The 19,763-nt window shown below is 39.8% G+C and overlaps 1 protein-coding gene across 2 annotated transcripts in view; it reads left to right on the top strand.

Annotated features, from left to right (window-relative positions):
• The window catches only part of LOC121901407 (dedicator of cytokinesis protein 2-like), a 100,362-nt gene that overhangs the window by 8,809 nt on the left and 71,790 nt on the right, over positions 1–19,763 (top strand). For both annotated transcript variants that reach the window (XM_042418175.1, XM_042418174.1), the window contains exons 11-24: positions 655–730; positions 904–983; positions 2,712–2,962; positions 3,304–3,402; positions 3,640–3,712; positions 4,011–4,114; positions 5,771–5,969; positions 7,875–7,972; positions 8,059–8,148; positions 8,424–8,524; positions 11,138–11,272; positions 15,636–15,744; positions 16,198–16,268; positions 18,276–18,382. In XM_042418175.1, coding sequence (XP_042274109.1) covers positions 655–730; positions 904–983; positions 2,712–2,962; positions 3,304–3,402; positions 3,640–3,712; positions 4,011–4,114; positions 5,771–5,969; positions 7,875–7,972; positions 8,059–8,148; positions 8,424–8,524; positions 11,138–11,272; positions 15,636–15,744; positions 16,198–16,268; positions 18,276–18,382 — 1,593 coding nt within the window. The remainder of the gene's footprint in view (positions 1–654; positions 731–903; positions 984–2,711; positions 2,963–3,303; positions 3,403–3,639; positions 3,713–4,010; positions 4,115–5,770; positions 5,970–7,874; positions 7,973–8,058; positions 8,149–8,423; positions 8,525–11,137; positions 11,273–15,635; positions 15,745–16,197; positions 16,269–18,275; positions 18,383–19,763) is intronic.

The following is a 19,763-nucleotide window of genomic DNA, read 5'->3' as shown; positions in this document are numbered from 1 at the left end:
AGACATTTAAGGTTTTTTTTAAAGCTTTGGTCAAAAGTAAATTGTCAATTCTAGTAATCAAGCAATCTGCAAAGTGTTTATTGTAGTTATTAGACTTACCAAATAGCTAATCAACCAGATTTATCTTCATTGCCAATATTTACCGGTATTGCTTTTATGAACCTCACTCTGAAAGCTGCAATACACTTGACGACAGAAAGCGGCTATTTTGCCTCATGCCATTTCCTAATTTCACCAGTGTTGCCTCGATAATGGCCTGCAGTAGCCTCTTCAGTCAATTTTAATGTTGTTCCCTGAAGGTCACTTTAATTTTGTCTGATTTGTCAGCTGCTTCAGGTATTATGGTCCATATTTACACCTGGGAGCTTCCCAATACAGCTGCAGTCATCTTTTGGACAAAAAAAAAAAAAAAAAACTAAAATATTGATGGTCTACTGTATTTTTTTCTAGACTTTAGGCAATTGTTTCTTCCATTAGGTTAAATAAGTTACCAATGTACTCATATAACCTTACAAAACTGCTATTATGATGTGTGGTGAGGCCTGTTTTGCTAGATTAGTGTGTGATAGAGAGCTTTATACACAAATTGTTCCTTTGATCTTGTCATCACATACACATTTATATGTATTTATATTTATTTTCTCTTCTCTGCAGTAATGGACATCAGTGAGATCATCAAAGGGAAGGTCGAATGTGAAGAGGACAAGCAGTATTTCATTCCCTTCATCCCGTATGTCCCATTTTTTTCTCCTTCTCTCCATTGTCTTCCTCTCTTAGAAACTTAAATCTTTGTTCACAGACACTCCTTGGAATTAAAATAGTGTTACTGCAATTTTGTGTGCTTGAAGGCTTCAGTATGAGCACAATTTGTTCTTGTGTTTATGGGCATTTGTTTGGCTGCAGGGTTGTTGCTGAGAATGACTTTCTCCACACCTTGCTAAACAAAGGGACAACAACCTTACGAGGAGACAGCGGTGGCCAAGGTACTGTTCTGCAGTTACAGGCTTTGCTGTCTGTTTCCAAATGTGTAAGCCGCGTGACTTCTCTGCCAAAGTTAGTGTACACTGCAGTCATTTGTGGTCAGATAAAATGGCCGTTTCTCATCGTATCCTCAATTCCTCTCTCTGCTCTGTGGGTGAGAATGAAGGACATTATCCTGATGGATAGCATGCTCCCTTGAGCCGTTGTTTTCATACTACTTACCCTATATTTCTCCCTCACCAGCCTCCAGTCTCGCTGCCCACTACCTCATGTTTATAGTTAACTTTGACAGCCCCTTTGGGTGACACTGTCTTGTTCCACACAGACTAAACCCACATGTGGGACTGTGCTGTTATATCGTTCAGCTTTTATCTTTCCTCTCGCTCCTGGAGGCCCTGGGCATAACCTAGATATGAAAAGAGCACCTGAATGAGCAGATATGAAAGGAGCACCTGAGGCCACCTGATTTCTGTTAACATTACTCACCCTTAATCTCTCCTTCCTCTCACTTTGAGATGCTTCTGCCACCACACACACACACACACACACACACACACACACACACACACGTACACATACATAGCATTCCCTGTAGGTATGTGGTTAGCCTTAAAAATGTGGGTTTGTGACATAGTCTAGATTTCACCAACTATGTATTTCCCTAAAATAGCTCACCCTTTATTCCCTTTCTGTCCATTCCTTGTCTTTGCTTTCTTACATAATTTCTCTGAAAGCAGTAAGAGCTCAGATACTTTAGGAGTAAGTCTCTGCCTAATATAGTAATACTTTCACGCTTTCTTTGTGCCCTTCACTCCGTTATCTTAAACCCATTTCACAAACAGGGCCTAGAAATTTTGTAGTGTTGATTGCAGTCTAGTCTGCAACAACAGTAGACATTTTTACATTCCTGGTTGACCTTGGAACAGTATGACATGATGTTCCCAGTAGATAAACACTTGACATTTTTCACAAAGTGGATCACACTTAAAGCTAAGCTGTCAGTCATCATGTTTCAAGGTTTCTGTAGGTTTTGAAACGGTCTTAAATTCAGATTTAATAGTAGCCGGCCTTCAAATGTATTATTCTTTCATTTGGCTTATTTTTGACTCCTCTTTAAATTAGCCTGTAATGGCACCTTTTTGTCCAAATAAATGCTCTTAAATTTAGTAATATTTGCCCCTACAAAGTATTGTGAAATTTTAAATTTAACCCTACATGTGGATTTAACATACACTGTGTTTACCAGAGTTGTTTTATGTGATCAACCATGGTTGCGTTTAAAATACATATAACTGGAGGATATTTCTTTCTTTCAAGCCTGTGACTCTTTGCAGCGTTGTACACAAAGACACAAAACCTCGAATAACTGCCAAGGAGCAAGTAAATAATAAATCAGGAACTAACTGCCAATAAATGTCGAATATTTGCCAGTTACTGCTGAGTACAGTTGTTATAATGAAAGTTCATCTTTAACAATGGACATCCCTCAATGAAATCCCACAATAAAATATAGTTTCTTAACTAATGTATCTATTGATTTTATTAATGTAATATTCTTCAGATTGTCGACTTATTTAGTAACATATCCTGGAATTTCATCCACCAGTAAATTTTGAGGCAGCTTTAAACAGCTGCATGCATTCTGTTATTAATCCTGGACCTGCAAAATGTATACTGGTCAAATGTTAATATACAGCCTTCCCTCCTTCTCTAACCCCACTTCCCTGCAGGTCTCTGGGTGACCATGAAGGCTCTGGTAGGGGACATAGTTCAGATTCGGAAGGAATACCCTCACCTGGTGGACCGCAGCACTGTGGTGGCCCGGAAGCTGGGCTTCCCGGAGATCATCATGCCAGGAGATGTTCGAAATGACATCTACCTCACCTTGCAGGGCGGTGACTTTGACAAGTACAACAAGACGACACAGAAAAACGTGGAGGTCATCATGTGGGTCTGTGATGAGGAGGGCAAGGTCATACAGGTTAGCAGCAGGAAGAGATGAGGTTGAGGAGGGACAGGGCGTAAAAGGGATTTGTGGAAATTGGTATGTGTGTGTGAAAATGGAGGGAGGTGTGTGCAGGTGCGAAAGTGTGTGTGCATTGTTGAAGAGATTGAGGTGGCATGGGCCAGTGAGCAAGCACGGCACTGATCAAGCGCTTACTCAGCCTCTCATAGTCACAGTCACACAGACGTGGCTTTATCCCAGTATAAAAATCCATCTTAGGCATACATGGAATCTCTCACACACACACATACACACAAACATCAAATCCTTCAGCTCAGTATGACATGTATTTTTTTCTCTCCTTTCCACTTTCCTAGAACTCCATCTGTCTGGGAGCAGGGGATAAGGCGGTCGGTGAGTACCGATCCGTCATCTACTACCAAGTCAAACAGCCCCGCTGGATGGAGACATTTAAGGTGTGTGTGTATGTATGTATGTGTGTGAGCCAGTCATAGTTTTACTTCCTTCTTTACAAGACACTAACTTTTTTCAGTTTCAGTTTTGGAGATGTCTATTTATAATGCAACATTTTTATTCCTCATTTGAGCTACTACTTTTAGAATATAAACCCTGCAATGTCATTGTGTCCATTTTAAAAATGTAAGAAGATATATATTATTTTATATTCTTTAATAACACGAAATGTCCTCCAGGTGGCAGTCACTCTGGAAGAGATGCACAAAATTCATTTACGCTTCATGTTCAGGCACCGCTCCTCCCAGGAGTGTGAGTATGAGACTCTTTCCCTGCCTGTCTGTTCTCTCTATACATCCACACATTTAAGTCCTCTCCTCTCATTGGATCCTCTAAGCATAATGTAACACTGAAAGGACCGAATGATTGGAAGCAATTTGGAAAAAATTACCAAAGGCATCATTACACACACTTGATTATACAAATCAACAGTCTTTCTTCCTCCCGTGCCTGAATTCTCATCCCTCCCTCCTCCCTTTCTATTCTCCTGATGTGTTTCTCCCCTGACCCTCCCTTCTTCTGTTTGCACGTCCCTCTCCTTCATCTCTAGCCAAGGACAAGAGTGAGAAGAACTTTGCCATGGCCTTTGTGCGGCTGATGAAGGATGATGGGACAGTTCTACAGGATGGACTCCATGACCTTGTGGTTTTCAAGGTCAGAACCCAAAATAAAACGGTTGCAGAAACAAAACAGATTAATTTATTAATGGATTCAGTGTATTTTCTAGCGAATTCCCTTTAAATGAATCAAATAACGAATAAATGAGATACATTTCAGTTCCCCGAAGAGCTGATTCATTTAAGAGCAGAGGTGCTACTTATTCATTTTCACCTAAATCTCACCTTCCTTGACTACCAAGTTTCAGAATAATGCTATTATGCAACTGAATAGCGGATCAGCTTGCAAAGCTTTCAGACTTATACAGATGCAAAAGAGCCTCTGAGAGAAATAAATGACATACTGAGCATTTTATGAGGAGAAAGGGTCACAGTTTGTATCGCTGTTGGACCAACCAGTTTTGCAATCAACAGCCAAACAACAATAAATCTACAATATCTTGGAATCCTGCCTCAAATAAAAGTGACCACTCATCAACTGGTGGTTAATAACACAACCAGTCTACAGGACTATTTTGATTCATCATTCTTAATCAGGCATGAATAAAGAGGGAAGTTCATTCTTACTCTACAAAAGCTCAATGCCATTCCCCAGTTCATTCTTGACATTTTTCATTTATATAGAGGTGAGAAATGAATGGTAGACTTTACAAGGCACTGAATCCTACTGGGTGATTTCTTCAAAACACATTTGATAAAGGCAGATCAGAAACAGACAGACTGAAAAAAACAAGTTTATACTGGAGAAAGAATTTGAAGACATCTGCACAGCTGTAACCATCATATCATCAAAGCAGAACTAAACATACAGTAAGTCTGGACAGGAGATTATGGCCACCCAGACAGGTTGAGTGAATCCAAATAGATTTCCTGCCAAATGAGCCAGAGCTAAGATTGAATCCCATTATTGATTAAATGCCAAACGCAATGCAGATTAATTACTCGTGATTCACTCAAAGACCAAATGGATGGGTCCCTTGTGCCCTCTTTCTTGATTATCTCTCATTATCCCTGCATTCCTCTCGATCTCTGTGCCACTCATGGTTTCAATCTCTTACTCCCATTTTCCACCCACTCACTTATTATTACTTACTGGTTTGGCATTAAAGAGGGCAGAGTTGAGTTTTGAATGAATGAATCAATGACCTCAAGATGAATATATGGAAGAATGTACAGTAAAGTATGTTCAAGTAAATAAAACTGATAAAGTAGAAAATCAAAACTGGATACTAGGATATTTCTCTCTATATATGTCTTGGACTGCTATCCTGTGTGTTGAGTATTATCTTTTCAGCACTTCCTAACTAAGAAGAAAAATACTCTAATAGTTAGTGTTGTTTTTGTTTTTTCAAGCAGTCCTGGCCCCACTGTTTCCAAAGTTATGAGTTTACAAGCCGAAGTTGTGTTGTGCAGAAGAAGATAAGAAATTGTGATCACAGGGGACAACCGCTGTGGGGGTGGCAACTTCAATCATTGCTTGTCATTTTTTCCTTTAGGGCTGGCCTAAAAAATGACTACTGCTAGTGTATCAAATCCCACTGTCCCTATGCATTCTACTTCCATATTTGCATCAAGACATTTTGAATAAATGCAGGACATATAATTCTTGTCCCATTGCCGCTACACCAGCCGCCAAACATCTGGTGTGTCAGCATAATGGGTTAAAAATGACTCATTTACATTGTCCCCTCAGGGTGACAGCAAACGCATGGAGGATGTGAACTGCTACTTGTCATTGCCCTCCACCCGCAACCAACATGGCGACCCCCACAAAGGGACAACGCTGAGCCGCAGCTCCAGCAGCGTGTCTGGGAGCGGAGGCCTGTCAGTCAGCTCTAGAGACACTTTCACCATCTCAACCCTGGTCTGCTCCACCAAGCTTACCCAGAATGGTAGGTGTGTGTGTGTGACAGGTGTTACAATGCTCAGATAGTTTTTTTTTGTGACACTGTGTTGACATTAAGCCACTCTAGAGACTTAAAGTTGGCAGGGCAGGACGTTTCAATTCAGAAACACACACACACACACCCACATGCACAAGAAAGGTCAGGGCGGAAATTATGAGGGGAGGGTGTTTGAAATTAAACCTGACACGTCAAAAAACATTAATTAACACCTTCCTTCAACAAAGTAATTAGGCCAAGCCAAAACAATGAATCATCGGTTAGTTGAGGACAATGCAGATCTAAGAGTTTCAAGTCTGAAAATACTACTGGTTCAGTGTGCATATAGATGTCAAGTTGTAGCCTAAATGGTTTAAAAATTGTGAAAACCTAGAAAACTGGTGGTGAAATACAGGGAACACTTTGCTGACCTCATTAAGCAAAGTATTATTTTTAGATTTCTGGTTAAAGGTTTAGTTAGGATGATTAAAGTGTAAGGTCAGGTTAGATAAGGGTAAAGGAGACATTCAGCCAATTAATGGTGATTCAACAATATGTTAATTAGGATATTGTTGCCCAAAGCATGAGTACAAGCGGGTATGTGTGTGTGTTATGGTCACGGGAAAGTAAGCAAAGGATTGGGAGAACGGTATGAATACACCGGTTTTATTAGTGGGGAGTGTCGTCATTTTGTCCTACACACTCTGGCAGGCAGCCACACAAGCAGACACGCACACGCTGAAGTGCACATCCACAGATTCATACACACGTACACTCCAGACAGTAAAGTGCATCAGACACAGGTGCAGTGCAACAGCTGTTACTGAGGAAGCCAGTCCATCACTATAATGAACATTATCCTTCAGTATTAATCACCTGTACCATTTGCGCGTGTAAACACACACACGCACACACACACACACAGTCTTTCAGGCATGCACGCACACAGTGTCGTTTAGGGCCACCCACCAGATGTGCAGCTTGGCTTGGTGTGTCGGAAATTATTGGACAGAGAAAGCAGTGAGCTTCAAGCGGGCAGCCCCTCAGAGACATGGAAATCTGCCCCATGTCAAACTGTAGCAGAATTAATGACAGAAACTGTGGATTTAAACAGTCAGTTTATAGTCTCACTAACCAGAGGAACCGGGACTGTCCACATGACGAATCATCCTTTGACAAATTGCTACTTTGTTGTTGCTCATCAGTCAGAGATGAAAACACTGAAATGAAGCTAACAGTTATTTTCATTATTGTTTGATCTATTGGTTACTTCATTTGAATAATTGTTTTAGTACATCAAACGTCAAAAAATAGTAAAAAGTGTTGATTACAGTGTCCCATAATCCTAGGTGACATCTTTAAATTACTTTTTTGTCTGAAGAACAGTATTCCAAATATAAATACAGTATATCCAAAACCCAAAAGTGTTTCATTTATGGTGATACAAACCAAATAAAAGCCACAAATCATCACATATGAGAGGCTGGAACCACCATTTATGTATTTAAGCTTTATAAATGACTGAGACAAGTGATCAATTATCAAAATTGATGCAGATTTATTTTCTGTCAAGTAATCAGTTAATTGATTAAATGTTTCAGCTCTACTTTTGATACAATGTTACAACTTATCAATTTCAACTTCTTAACATTTGCATCACATAAAAAAAGTGTCAAGTCACCGGTCAGTTCAGTTCAACAACCACATACAGCGCGTGCAACACAGAAGGAGATAAATATTGTTAAATCTTTAAGGAAAAACTAACAAACAATAAAGAAACTTAAATAGTCAACTAAGATGACATTTCCATTACAATAGCTTCGATCAGCTTCCACTCTCAAGCAAGACAAAGTGTCTATGTACAGTTAAGGCAACTAAAACAGAAAATAATCTCCGTGTGTCTCTCCTCTGCAGTGGGCCTGCTGGGTCTGCTTAAGTGGAGGACTCGACCTGAACTCCTAAAAGACAACCTGGACAAACTCAAAATGATTGATGGAGAGGAGGTGGTCAAGGTCAGTGGTGTGATTACAAGTGATGTGTAGACAGGCATGTGTGCGCCCTCACTTGACCTTTCCTTTGTCTGTATGTGTGTGAGTAGTTTCTGCAGGACACTCTGGATGCCTTGTTCAACATCATGATGGAACACTCTCAGACTGACGACTACGACATCCTCGTGTTCGACGCATTGGTGAGTGTGCGAGAGGTTGCGGTGTGTTTATTTCCTCTGTGAATGCTTGTGTGTCTGACTCTGTGTGTTACTTGTCAACTGATGCAGCTGATTTCTTGACAGGCTGCCTCTGTGTCTATCGAATCTGACATTGTTGTGTTTACCTATCCATCTCGTTCCAAATAAACACGTCTATCAGATGATAGTACATAACTTCTCATCTGCCTTGTAAATGTCTGCTGCTATGTAAACATGTAACTCACGCCGTCTTTTTGTTTCTCCCTTCTGTCTGCCAGATATACATAATAGGTCTGATTGCTGACAGGAAGTTTCAGCACTTCAACACAGTGTTGGAGGCCTACATCAAGCAGCATTTCAGTGCCACACTGGCATACAAGTAAGTTACTGTATTTCCTGGTATCACAACCCACTTCCCGTCACTTGTTGCTTTTGGTATGAGTTTGCTTAACGACAGAACAACAACACTGTTTTCAATTTATTGCCTGCAGCACATCTTAACAGTTACAGCACATGATAACCGTGGTTTCTACTCAACAAGACAAACAAACAAGCAACATGTATGAAAATAAAAAATGTCAAATAGTCTCATAGCAGATTGAAAAAAAAAAAGTAATTTTGTCCTTCATAAGTGCAGTAAAAAAGCAGTAAGTGCAGCTGCAAATCGGTATGCTCATGCAACAAACCTGTTAAAGAAAGCAAAGACAGCTCCTTATTGAATCTGCCTCAAGACTCTTTATTATAACTTAAACTCAACAAGTCAGATATAAGAGATTTAAGGTTGAAATTATTTTACTGTTGGCTTCATAAAATGTCAGCTGAGTACTTAATTTAGGTTATGACCTTGTCTGAGGACACTTTTAGATCCTATGTCAACAAACATAACAAATACACTTCTGCTGTGAGAAAACAACGGCACTCTATTAACAAGTTTTTTAGTTTTCTTTTTTGTATTCTAAATGAAGGATTATATGTATATGGTGTCTTATGTTATATGGTTATTTTCCACTCTGGTGTACACGAAAGTTCTATTTTATTCTATTCTATGATCTTTCATTAGGCTGCTCCTCCACTTCTTGGGAATTATTAAATCTTCTAAATCCCAGCAGATCACCTCAATAATGCTTTGTCATCAAGCCAAAAAGCAGGTTGTTTACAGACCTTGAAAGTTGGACAGAACTGTGCATACTATTAGTGAGATTTGTCCCAGTAGGGATGAAATTCCATTCTTCTTACCAGAGGTATGCAAGTTTTTAACCTGTTGCAGTAAGTTTAAATGTCACATGAACATCTAATGTAAAGAGACTAGGTACTGCACTGTATCCAGCTGCCACTGGAGGTCAGTGTGTGTGTTGGCCTTTGAAGCACTTGACTGAACAAGATTAGAGTTCACTACTTTACTTTACACCCAGCCAGCCAGATTTTAACCCTGCCTCTCTGTGGAGCAACAGCTGAAGCACTCAAGCATACACCACAAACCCCTGTGTCTGCTTCTTATTCTCTGTTAATGCACTTCACTTGATTCAGTGGCCGCTAGAGAACATATTTGTTTGCATTGCCAAAGTTTTTGTTTGGAAATTAAAAACAAGTCTGACTCCTGTTCTGCATTTTTTCTTAACTGCTTCTCCACCTCCTTTACCCAATTATCTCAAACCACTCTCCCCCTCCTTTTCCTGTTTTTCTCTTATGCTGTATGTTCTTACCTCCATCTAGTCATCTGTCTCTCCATCATCACTCCATCCCTCCCCTGCCAGTGTGTTGATGTTCACCCTCTTTAAGAGGGTCACTGCAGCTTAACGCCCATCAACCCAGACGTTGTTATGTAAAACTCCCTCTCACTATATTTTAAACTCCCTATCTCTTGCTCTTAAAAAAACTCTAAATCCTCCTGTGCTTGCCTTTCAGCCATGCACCAAAACAAAACTAGGGAAGGCTAAATGGTAATATATTCAAGGCCAGCCTGATGGCAGTGAGGCCAGATCAGAGTTCATTTTTAAGGGGACTTTTATTGTTTAAGAGGATTGAGTAGTTTTAAACCAGTTAGTGGGTGATCCCCCCTTTGCCATTTCACTGGAACTGAGCTGCCACAAAGCCAAAAATTTCAGCCCTCTGTAGGCCTACTGTTTTATTACATTATGAATATGTTAGTATTGCATGCCATCTTTATATCTCTATATCTCTATATAGAGCACAAAAAACAAAAAACCATAGGCAGAGGCAGTAAAACTAGCCAATTGGAGCGCAGACAAGTTTGATTGGCAGCAGAATCAACCAATGGAAGAACGCAAACTGCTTCTACAGTTCAATCTCAGTTTAGTCTCACTGGTGAAGTTTCTGCCTGGATGAAAACCATTTAATTGATTAAATCCTTATTGTTTTAATTGATAAGTTTGTCAGTTGATACATATATATATATATACAGTTCTCGAGAAATAATAAGCAATCGGCCCGTTCCAAACAGGCACTTTTTGAACAGGCTCTGTTGAGATAATGGAGAACGAGATTGGGCAAAGAGCTAAAAAACACAATCCGGTCATAAACTTAGACTGAACTCTGTGACACACACATCTCTCTCCAGCTACTGTTTTGACACATCAGAATATTTATGTGCGTCTCTAAAGATACCTGTGGGGTGTGTTGGAGAACTATTTTTTTTACCTTGTATCTGAGGGCAAATAAAATGTCTGTGAGCTGTGTGAAAGGTACATCTGTTGAGGTGTGAAATACTATTTTTCCATTTTTCCACCTCCACCTCCCTGCCAGTCTTCCTCTCTCTCGTTCTTTCACTCTCACTCTGTTGCACTCTTTCTTTCTGCTCTATGGAAGTGAAAAATGGAGTTGACGATTACCTTTCCAACCTGTGGGACATCAGAAAAAGAATGACATGTCTGAATGATTTTGATGTTATTCTTAATCTCTTTTTTTCTCGTTATTCTCTGTCTCTCTCTCTATTTCTCTTTCTCCCCTGTTTTCTCCTATCACTCTCTCCCAGAAAGCTGATGTCAGTGTTGAAGAGGTATCTGGATGTCTCCAGCCGAGGGGAGCAGTGTGAACCAATCCTCCGAACTCTTAAAGCCCTTGAGTACATCTTCAAGTTCATCGTTCGATCACGCATGCTCTACTCCCAGTGAGTGTTTTTGTAGCTTTTTGTGGACTGATCATTATGATAATGACTTCTACATTCTTCAAATTTCAAATACAGATTGTTAGAGACACAGAGACACAAACACACACACACACAAAGCCCGGTGACGGAGTGCCAGAGTAATAATTTTTGACAGCTCTTTGAGAAAAGGCTGCTGATTACAGCACTAATGCTGCTAATAAGCATTGATGATTAAGTGCAGTGTCCGAATGAGAGCTAATGACAGGGCAGGTCTGCTGAATGGGCAGCCAGAGATACACCAGCCAGACAAAGTTCCAGCAGGAGAGACTTATGACATTTCCCATGCTGAGCTGAGAGCTACACTGAATGATACAGTAAATGTAAACACCATTTGTCACTGCAGCACAAAAAATGATGCTGACAGACCAGAAACATGAACCACAATTGTCTTATATGCCTTGCCTGCAGGTGACTTGAGTGCCTACGGTGTGTGTGTGTCTGTGTGTTTGTGTGTATGTACAAGTATACAACCATTTGCGGAGTTGAGTGTTTGTTCACGTAAGACTGCAAGGTTTATGTAATCAGGTGTGTGTCTCTGTTGGGAGCACTATATTAGTGTTTGCAATATAGAGTTGGGAGCGGATGTGTTTCTATGCGTGTTGCTGTTTGTCATTCAAAGTCCACAGGTCACTTAAGGTCTGTCTTTTTAATCTTCTAGAGGGCATTGTGGGCTTTGTTTGTCGAAATTGGTGTATTTGTTTATCGATGTGGTGGGTCTGTTTGCTTATTTATTTGTAGACTGTGAGGATTTGTGTGGATGCGCTGGTATAAAATATATAGGGTCCAAAAGTCTGAAACCACTGTATATATTTATGTATGATATATATATATATATATATATATAATATACACTTACAGGTTTGCTTAAGTGTGTGTATGTGTGTGTGTGCATCACACATTATCGCTCCACTGCTCCTGGATTGACTGAGCTCCAGTCGCCAGCCTCCCCTGGGTATCTCTGAACCGATAAATTTCACTCTCTTCTCTCTTCCTCTCTCTTCCTCTCTCCTCCTCTGTCTGTCGTCCGCCAACTACCTCCCGCCGACAACTTCAACTTCCTCTGCATCTAAAGTTTTCACATCACATTACTCCTCCTATAAGGTGTTGTCATGCCAGCAGAGAATCAGGTATTCAAGGGAGCCACTTGCGCTGTAGGTGCATCTGTAAAGTTCCATCATCATCACCATCAAGACTAGCAGTCATTAATAGTTAAACAGGCGGCATTTAAGATTTATTAGCTTGTCAAACTAGCTCCATGTTCATGCAGAGTCTATTAGGAACGTGTGATGTTTACTGCGAAAATATGTAAGGCACGCTGTACCAGATTTTGCTCTTTCTTTCACCTTCTTTCTGTCCTTCACGCCCTATAGCTTTCATTACTTCCCTGTAGTCTACTTCATCAGTTGTATCTGTTTCTTTTTCCTTCCCCCAAGCACCTGCTATGTTCTATATTTCTCCTTTGTGTTCTCCTCCCCTCGTCCTCTTTCTATTCATCCCTCCCCTCATCTTTAAATCTAATCTTCTCTCTTAACTTCATTTTCCTTTTATTTTTTTCACAGCTATAGAAGAAGATTGCATTAATCTAGAATCTGTATGTTTTCCACTGTGAAGATCTTTTCTCATTAATGTGATATGGATCTTATTATGAGATGAGATCAGTTCTTTTTCCTATGAGATCTAATATTAATCTAATATCTAATATTTTTTTCTAGTCATCACAAGACCTTTCCAAGGTTATATTTAGTCCTTTCTAATTTTGTTATCTTGCCTATTTTATCTCATTATTTTTAGATCGTACCTGGTGATAATAAGAAATAGTATTTGGTAATAATAATAAAGATAAAATCATGTCTTAGAGAAATGCAAATTGCCTATAATAACATAACATAACATTCATCACATGGAGAGCTAAAGCTCCATTCCATTTATACAAAACCTCAAACTTAACAGATCAAGCAGTCCTTTTGGGCATTCAAGCCTTTTAACAGTTATACTGATAGACCTAAGGGGGGACTGCACTGTTTGTTTAACAGGCAGGACCTGTTTGTTAATTGTCTTCATGAACAAATAAGTTTTAACCACTGTCTAGGTAATTGTCTTATTGTACCATTCTTGCATTTTAAATAGTTTCACTGATTGTCATTACTGTATATTGTTGATTATATTTAGTTTATTATGCCAAGAATTTAAAAAGTGATCTATCTCAGCCACCTTGGTCATTGCAACACTTATTCACTCGCCATGTGGAATTCAAAATATCTGCATTTCAAATTTGACCAAACCTGAGGAAACCTTGTATCCCACTGCTGAATTGTAGCCGTGAACATTTCACTGATTGGTGCTAGAGGGAACTGCAATTATACATCAAAACAAGGTGACATTCGTGACTGATTTGTTCAGACAGGGATTTCATGATTCATGGGAGACATGTTTAGTGTTGCCTAGTTGTCTCCTTTTTTTTCTCTTTCACTTTCCTTCACTATCCCTCACTACTCCCTCCCCCCTGCTTATTGTCTCCCCTTCATCCCTCTCACTCTCCTCTCCATCTGTCTTCAGTATTAGTTTGCTGAGCTAGTATTACGTACTTGTGTTGTTGTGCTCATGAGTGTGTGTGTGTGTGTGGAGATGAGTTGTAGCAACAGCTTATTGTCGTTTTTAGTTCCACAGACATCTTTTGAGTTGGATAAGAGTGGTACTCTACGGGCTGTAACAGGCTATATTGTACTAAGTATGGGACACAACTATTTTACTGAAGTGTATGTGTGTGGCGTGAGTGCAAGACCTGATGTTATCACACTCACACATCTAGACATATTCTGCACCCACACGCACACACACAAATAAACACACACAAATTCATGCACAGACAGGGCTGGTGGATTAAGCAGGACAATGCGTCTGTAATCATAACTACTCTGCAAAGAGCCCAGTGATAATACCTCTGTGTGTTACCGCTTAATCCCTCCCCCCACATGCTAAATTCGCTGTGTGTCACATGCTAATCCTTCCCTACAGCACTCATAATTTCTATTGTAATTAACAACTGCACAGCTCCACTGAATCACAGGGAGATAGTGAGGAGACTTGGACAGGGAGGGGGTGGAGAGGCTGATGCAGGAAAAGTTTGCTGGGGGTGGAGGAAGTAGGACTGAAGGGATCTTAGAGGGATGTGTGGGTGTGTGCATGAGTTGTGAATAGCAGCAACAAAGATAACCCATTTTTTGTTGTTAAGTTAGAGGATTGTTGTAAACACAGCAGTCAGTGCTTATCCATGTGTGATGCAGTTGTATGTTGTCAACATAGTAGTGCATTTATTTGCTTCATAACTTTACAGTAGTGCATTGAATTAAGTGTGTACTGGGTTGATTCCGCAATTACTTAAGCAGTAGGACCAGTGTGGTATCATGCTCTTTCTGCTTTAAGTGTAAAATGAAACATTGACTTGAGGTTAAAGTGAAGTGTAGCACCTTCATGTTGGGTGTCATTTTCAACCATATTGAAAGATATGAGGAACTGCTACCAATTCAGTAAATGCAGCATTTCCACAAAAACTCAAGGACTCTGGTGAACTTTCTCTTGTTCCTTGATGACTTTGAGTCAGAGCAGAGAAAGTTGGGGCTGGCTCGATTAAGGCCATTACCAACCTAGAATCAATTTAAACTCTGATTAAAAACAATTACTACACTATAATTTGTGTCCCAGTGGAGTCACTTTTTAAAAAATCATGAAATCTATAAAAGCCAGGAAATAAAATATGTCAAGTAGATAAAAATGGCTTGTTCTGGAATAGTGTCACAATTGAAGTAAAAAAAAAAAAAAAGGTTTATAAGGAAAGATTGCTGACATGACAGGAAGGAGTTGATACAATAAGGTTTGAAATTATTTCAAAGGTTATGAAATGTATGGATATAAGGCTAAAGGCCTAAAGTGCCTCTAAAAGATTGCTGCAACCAACCTGATGTGTTTATTAGAAACAGGGCCTCCAGGACCTGTGCTCATGTGGCACAAAGAATGACCAACATATGACCATATTGTTTAGTAATTTTATATATGTGCTGGCAGACAGATTGACTGACAGAAGAGAATATTGTTTGGAATTATGTTTTCTTTAACGCAATCATACACAAAAAAATATTAAAATCAGGCAGCTTCTTGTCAGCTAGCCTTGTTGTGACCCTTTGTCTCTTCACATCCCACTCTCACTGATTACTCACCTCCCCTGTTGTTTTCTCCCATCTTTCAATCCCTTCCTATATCCCCCTTGCCAATCATGTCATGTCATGTATCTCTCATTTCATTCATTAATTTCCTCCTGCCCTCCTAGGCTGTATGAGGGGAAAGAGCAGGCAGAATTTGAGGAGTCGCTGAGGAGGCTTTTTGAGTCCATCAACAACCTGATGAGAACAGACTACACCACAACTCTGCTGCTCAGGGTAATCACTTGCTGCTGCACCCATACTTAACCACCAAGTAGTCCTTTCCTTTTTTCTCATCTTCATCCTCACATATTTTCACCTTCATTTGTTTTTTCTATATTTTCCTGTCTTCTCTGCTCTTCATCTTCCTTCTCCTCTTCATACTTCTTAAAGGTGATCTCTCAATTTGATTCTACATCAGTATTCTGCTGCTGAATGTCTTCCTCTCATTCTCACTACATACACTGAGCCAGACATAGAAACAGACCCAGTCACAAAAGTGTGGCAGACAGACAGGCAACCCTGTGAAAAATAAAATAGATCCTTTCACACACTTGTGATGAGAGCCTATTTGATGGCAAAGTCACCTTGTATTCACCAACAACTTCCACAAGATTTCAAGATAGTAATTCAACAGTGTTAACTTGTGTGTGTGTGTGTGTGTGTGTTTGTGTGTTTGTGTGTCACCAGGTTGCTGCTCTGAAGTACTTGCCAACAGTCCTGCATGATGTTGAGAAAGTATTTGATGCCAAACTCCTTAGGTGAGCTTACCCTTCAACACACACACACACATACATACACACACACACACACATACACACACACCTACCTTATCTTTGGTCTCACTCAGGGACACTGACAGAGAAGATATATGGGAGCTTTCAGCTTAGCCCAAATTTGCTCTGTTCTTTGTTCAGTGACCCCCATCCTTCTGTCCCCCACACATTCCATCCTGGTCGAGCCTTACCTTCTTTATCAGGTGATAAAAATCTCATCAAACTGACATATACACAAGGACACACACTCAAACACACTTTGTAGCGTCTTGATGTACCTCAGAGAGGATTGACAATTACAGCGAAACGATCAAACAAAACCCATTTGAAACTCTGTCTCTGAGCTTCACTCTCAGCCTCTTGAAGAGCAAAGTGACATGGAACGGCTTGTTTAACCCCTCCTTGACCTAGAATCATACTTACAATATACTGTTTAGCCCAGGATATTACCTCAGTATACATACAGTACAGTTTTTACACACTTTTACATTCAACTGAATGGGACGATGTGTACAGATTTTTTTTCCTCACTAGAAATTTAAAGCATCTTATTTGTCCTCTATTTCAATTCCACAACCAAACATGGATCCATTGACTTAGCGTGACTTTATTACTTTACTGAGAGTAGATTTGAACTGATGTTTTATTGACTTGCCACATTCAGTTTCAAACACCCTCATCCTCATAAATTCTCTCTTCACCTATCTGTGACCTTTTGTGTGTTTTTGTGTGCGCATGTGTGTTTGTGGATTATCCATATCTGCCAGTTCAGTCCCTCGAGTGGCTGGATGTCAACACAGTGTCACAAAGGTGCTACCTGTAACACCTGCTGCACAAACATACACAAGCATTGCACACATACAGGGATAGAAAGGTGATGAGGGATAGAGTTAGAAATCAGCGCACATAATTTCACTTTCTGTCATTCATTTTCTCTTTCTTTCTTGCTAACCCGTATTGTTTGTCCTTTGCAATTCTTTTCACACAACCATGCAAACACTCGCATGCACAAACATACCCAAGCCATTTAAACTTGAATGCAAGGTACCTATTATGTCCCTGTTCAGAATTGCCTCGGGTAGAATTTCCAAGAGCAAGCTGTGTGAATTACAATCATTGTGCATGAAGTGGACATCAAAGCTTCGTCTCTTCTCCTGAATAGTCACATCTGTACACCTTGTAAACTCAGTGTGATCTGCAGGGTGGTGCAAGCACAGATATTGTCAGCTATGCATGTGTTTTGTTTGCTCTGTGTCCTTTGCATGTCCATAGGGTATAGGCTGACATTTTGAGTTTTAATTAGATTCTCTCAGATGATTAGTGGGCCCGATAAGTCTGCACTGAGCCACCGTGCCCTAGCATCTCCTTGTGCCAACTTATGCACATCAAAAGTCACACAAACTTTGTTGTGTTTTGGAGCATAGGTGATGCATTTCATTCTTTTATACAATTATTGGAAGTGCTACCGCGGCCTGTGTGGCATAATTTAAGGAGACAGAGACAAAGTGAGAGACAGACAAAAAATTGAGACAGAGGGTTTTCCATGCTCTGAGCATTCAATCTTTCTAAGTGGCATCAGGGTTTGCAACTAGCCCGTTTAATTATTCTAAAATTGAATTTGGGGCAGAGGATGACTCAAACCTGTGTCTTCATTAAAGCAAGTTTGGACTTAAACTCATTTGTTTTCATGGGGCATACACTGCTCTGCTCATGTCTGTGCTGCACTCTGATTCAACCATTGCCTTTGGTGCTTGCATATTTTATTTCTGTTAAGGATAGATATTTAAAGCTCGACTTACAAAGTTGTGGTTGTGTTTTTCTATCTTTAAATCAGTTATATGGTGGGAATCTGTTCTAGTCTGTAGAATTATTTGGTTTAAATTAAATTATATATTATATTTATGATGCTCATTTTCAAGAAAACAAACATGTTGCTCTTCCCTGGTAATGATTGTACTAATTATTTATTCTACCCCCAATCGCTCTCTCCAGTGAGTTGCTGCATGACTTTTATGCCTGCATTCCCCCTGAGAAACTCCAGAAACAGAAGGTGTCTTCTATGACTGAAATTGTCAGCAGCCAACTGTTCCAGAGACAAGGTGCGTACATTTTTTCCAGTTACAAGGTGGCACTGAGCTGCTAACCAATTGTGGACTTCACAATTGTGTGAAAAACCTTACAGAGCATTAACTGCTTTTTACTTAAAAGTTAGAAGGTCTATTATACAGTGAGTAATTCCAGCCCAGCAACAGGACTGATTAGACAGACAGCTGTTATCATGTACTTTATGACCAGTAAGGGAGTTCTTTACTTTAAAGGTTTTATCTTCATACAGCACACTGGATAAAAAGTGTGGTGCTAATACTGCAAGGGCAATGTTCCATTCCCTCTGGGGCAGTCCAGTAAAGCACTCTGGTTAAAGGCATCAGCCAAATGGTGAAAGAGCATGCTGATGTTTATGCATTTATGTTATAAATGGTTTACTTCTTCATACACACAGATTGCACTCAAGTCAATATAATATATATATATATATATATATATATTTACACAATGTACTTGACACATTACATAATTTCCGTCAGTACCTTTTTGATTTTAGAACACTGTTATTTATTTGTTTGTTATTAGATTAAAAGAAATAAAGGCTACACCAACCTTAAAATGATTTTCTGCTTCAGCTAGCACTGACATTGAGAAGACATGGATATTCGGAGTGTTTTCTTTGGGGGCTATATTCTATCAAGATAAAGGAAAGAATAACTCACAATTACAGTGGTGCTATGTTTACCTCCACTGACATTACAATCAGTGCAATGGATTCCAGTCAGATACCATCTTATTACAATCAGCACAAGTGGCACCTACTGACATACCACTCCACTGATGGCAAAGGTTACTTACAGTCATTCCTGCTTGGATTAAACTGTCTTTAGGCTACAATACATCAACCTAAAGAGATATTACTGAAAAAAATAATCTTTGGCAATAGCTGGTGGTTTTTCTTTTGTCCTTGTGGTGTTTACATTCCCTCTCTACCCAGACTGGAAATGTCCATGAACTTCATTGCAAGCAGAAAATGAGTACACCGTTCACGCCTCAGTAGGTTTTGGTAGTGTTATCCATATTAATGTCACAGGTGATACCTACCATCTGCAAAAGAAGTAATATCATAAGTTTGAGTTAGATAAGACAGGAAGAGTTTTCAGTGCGCTGCAGTCATTAATGTGTCACTTGTCACACCATGCCTACTCTACTTTTAAATGATTTTCACTAGATTTGGCATAATTGCCAGGGACACATGATTTTGTGTGTGTCGTACCTTTTAAAGTGCACTACACTTTAATGATCATGCACTCTACACCAATCTTATTCCCCCCCTACCGCTGTTCAGCCCTGTTATGTCTGCCTAATTTGCTCGTAGTGGGCTGATAAGTGGTGATTTCCCCTGCAGAGGACCATGCCATGATGGATAGAGTG

Source organism: Thunnus maccoyii, chromosome 8 (genome assembly GCF_910596095.1).
Source record: "Thunnus maccoyii chromosome 8, fThuMac1.1, whole genome shotgun sequence".
Lineage (NCBI taxonomy): Eukaryota > Metazoa > Chordata > Actinopteri > Scombriformes > Scombridae > Thunnus > Thunnus maccoyii.
This window is presented reverse-complemented; position numbering and strand designations above follow the sequence as displayed.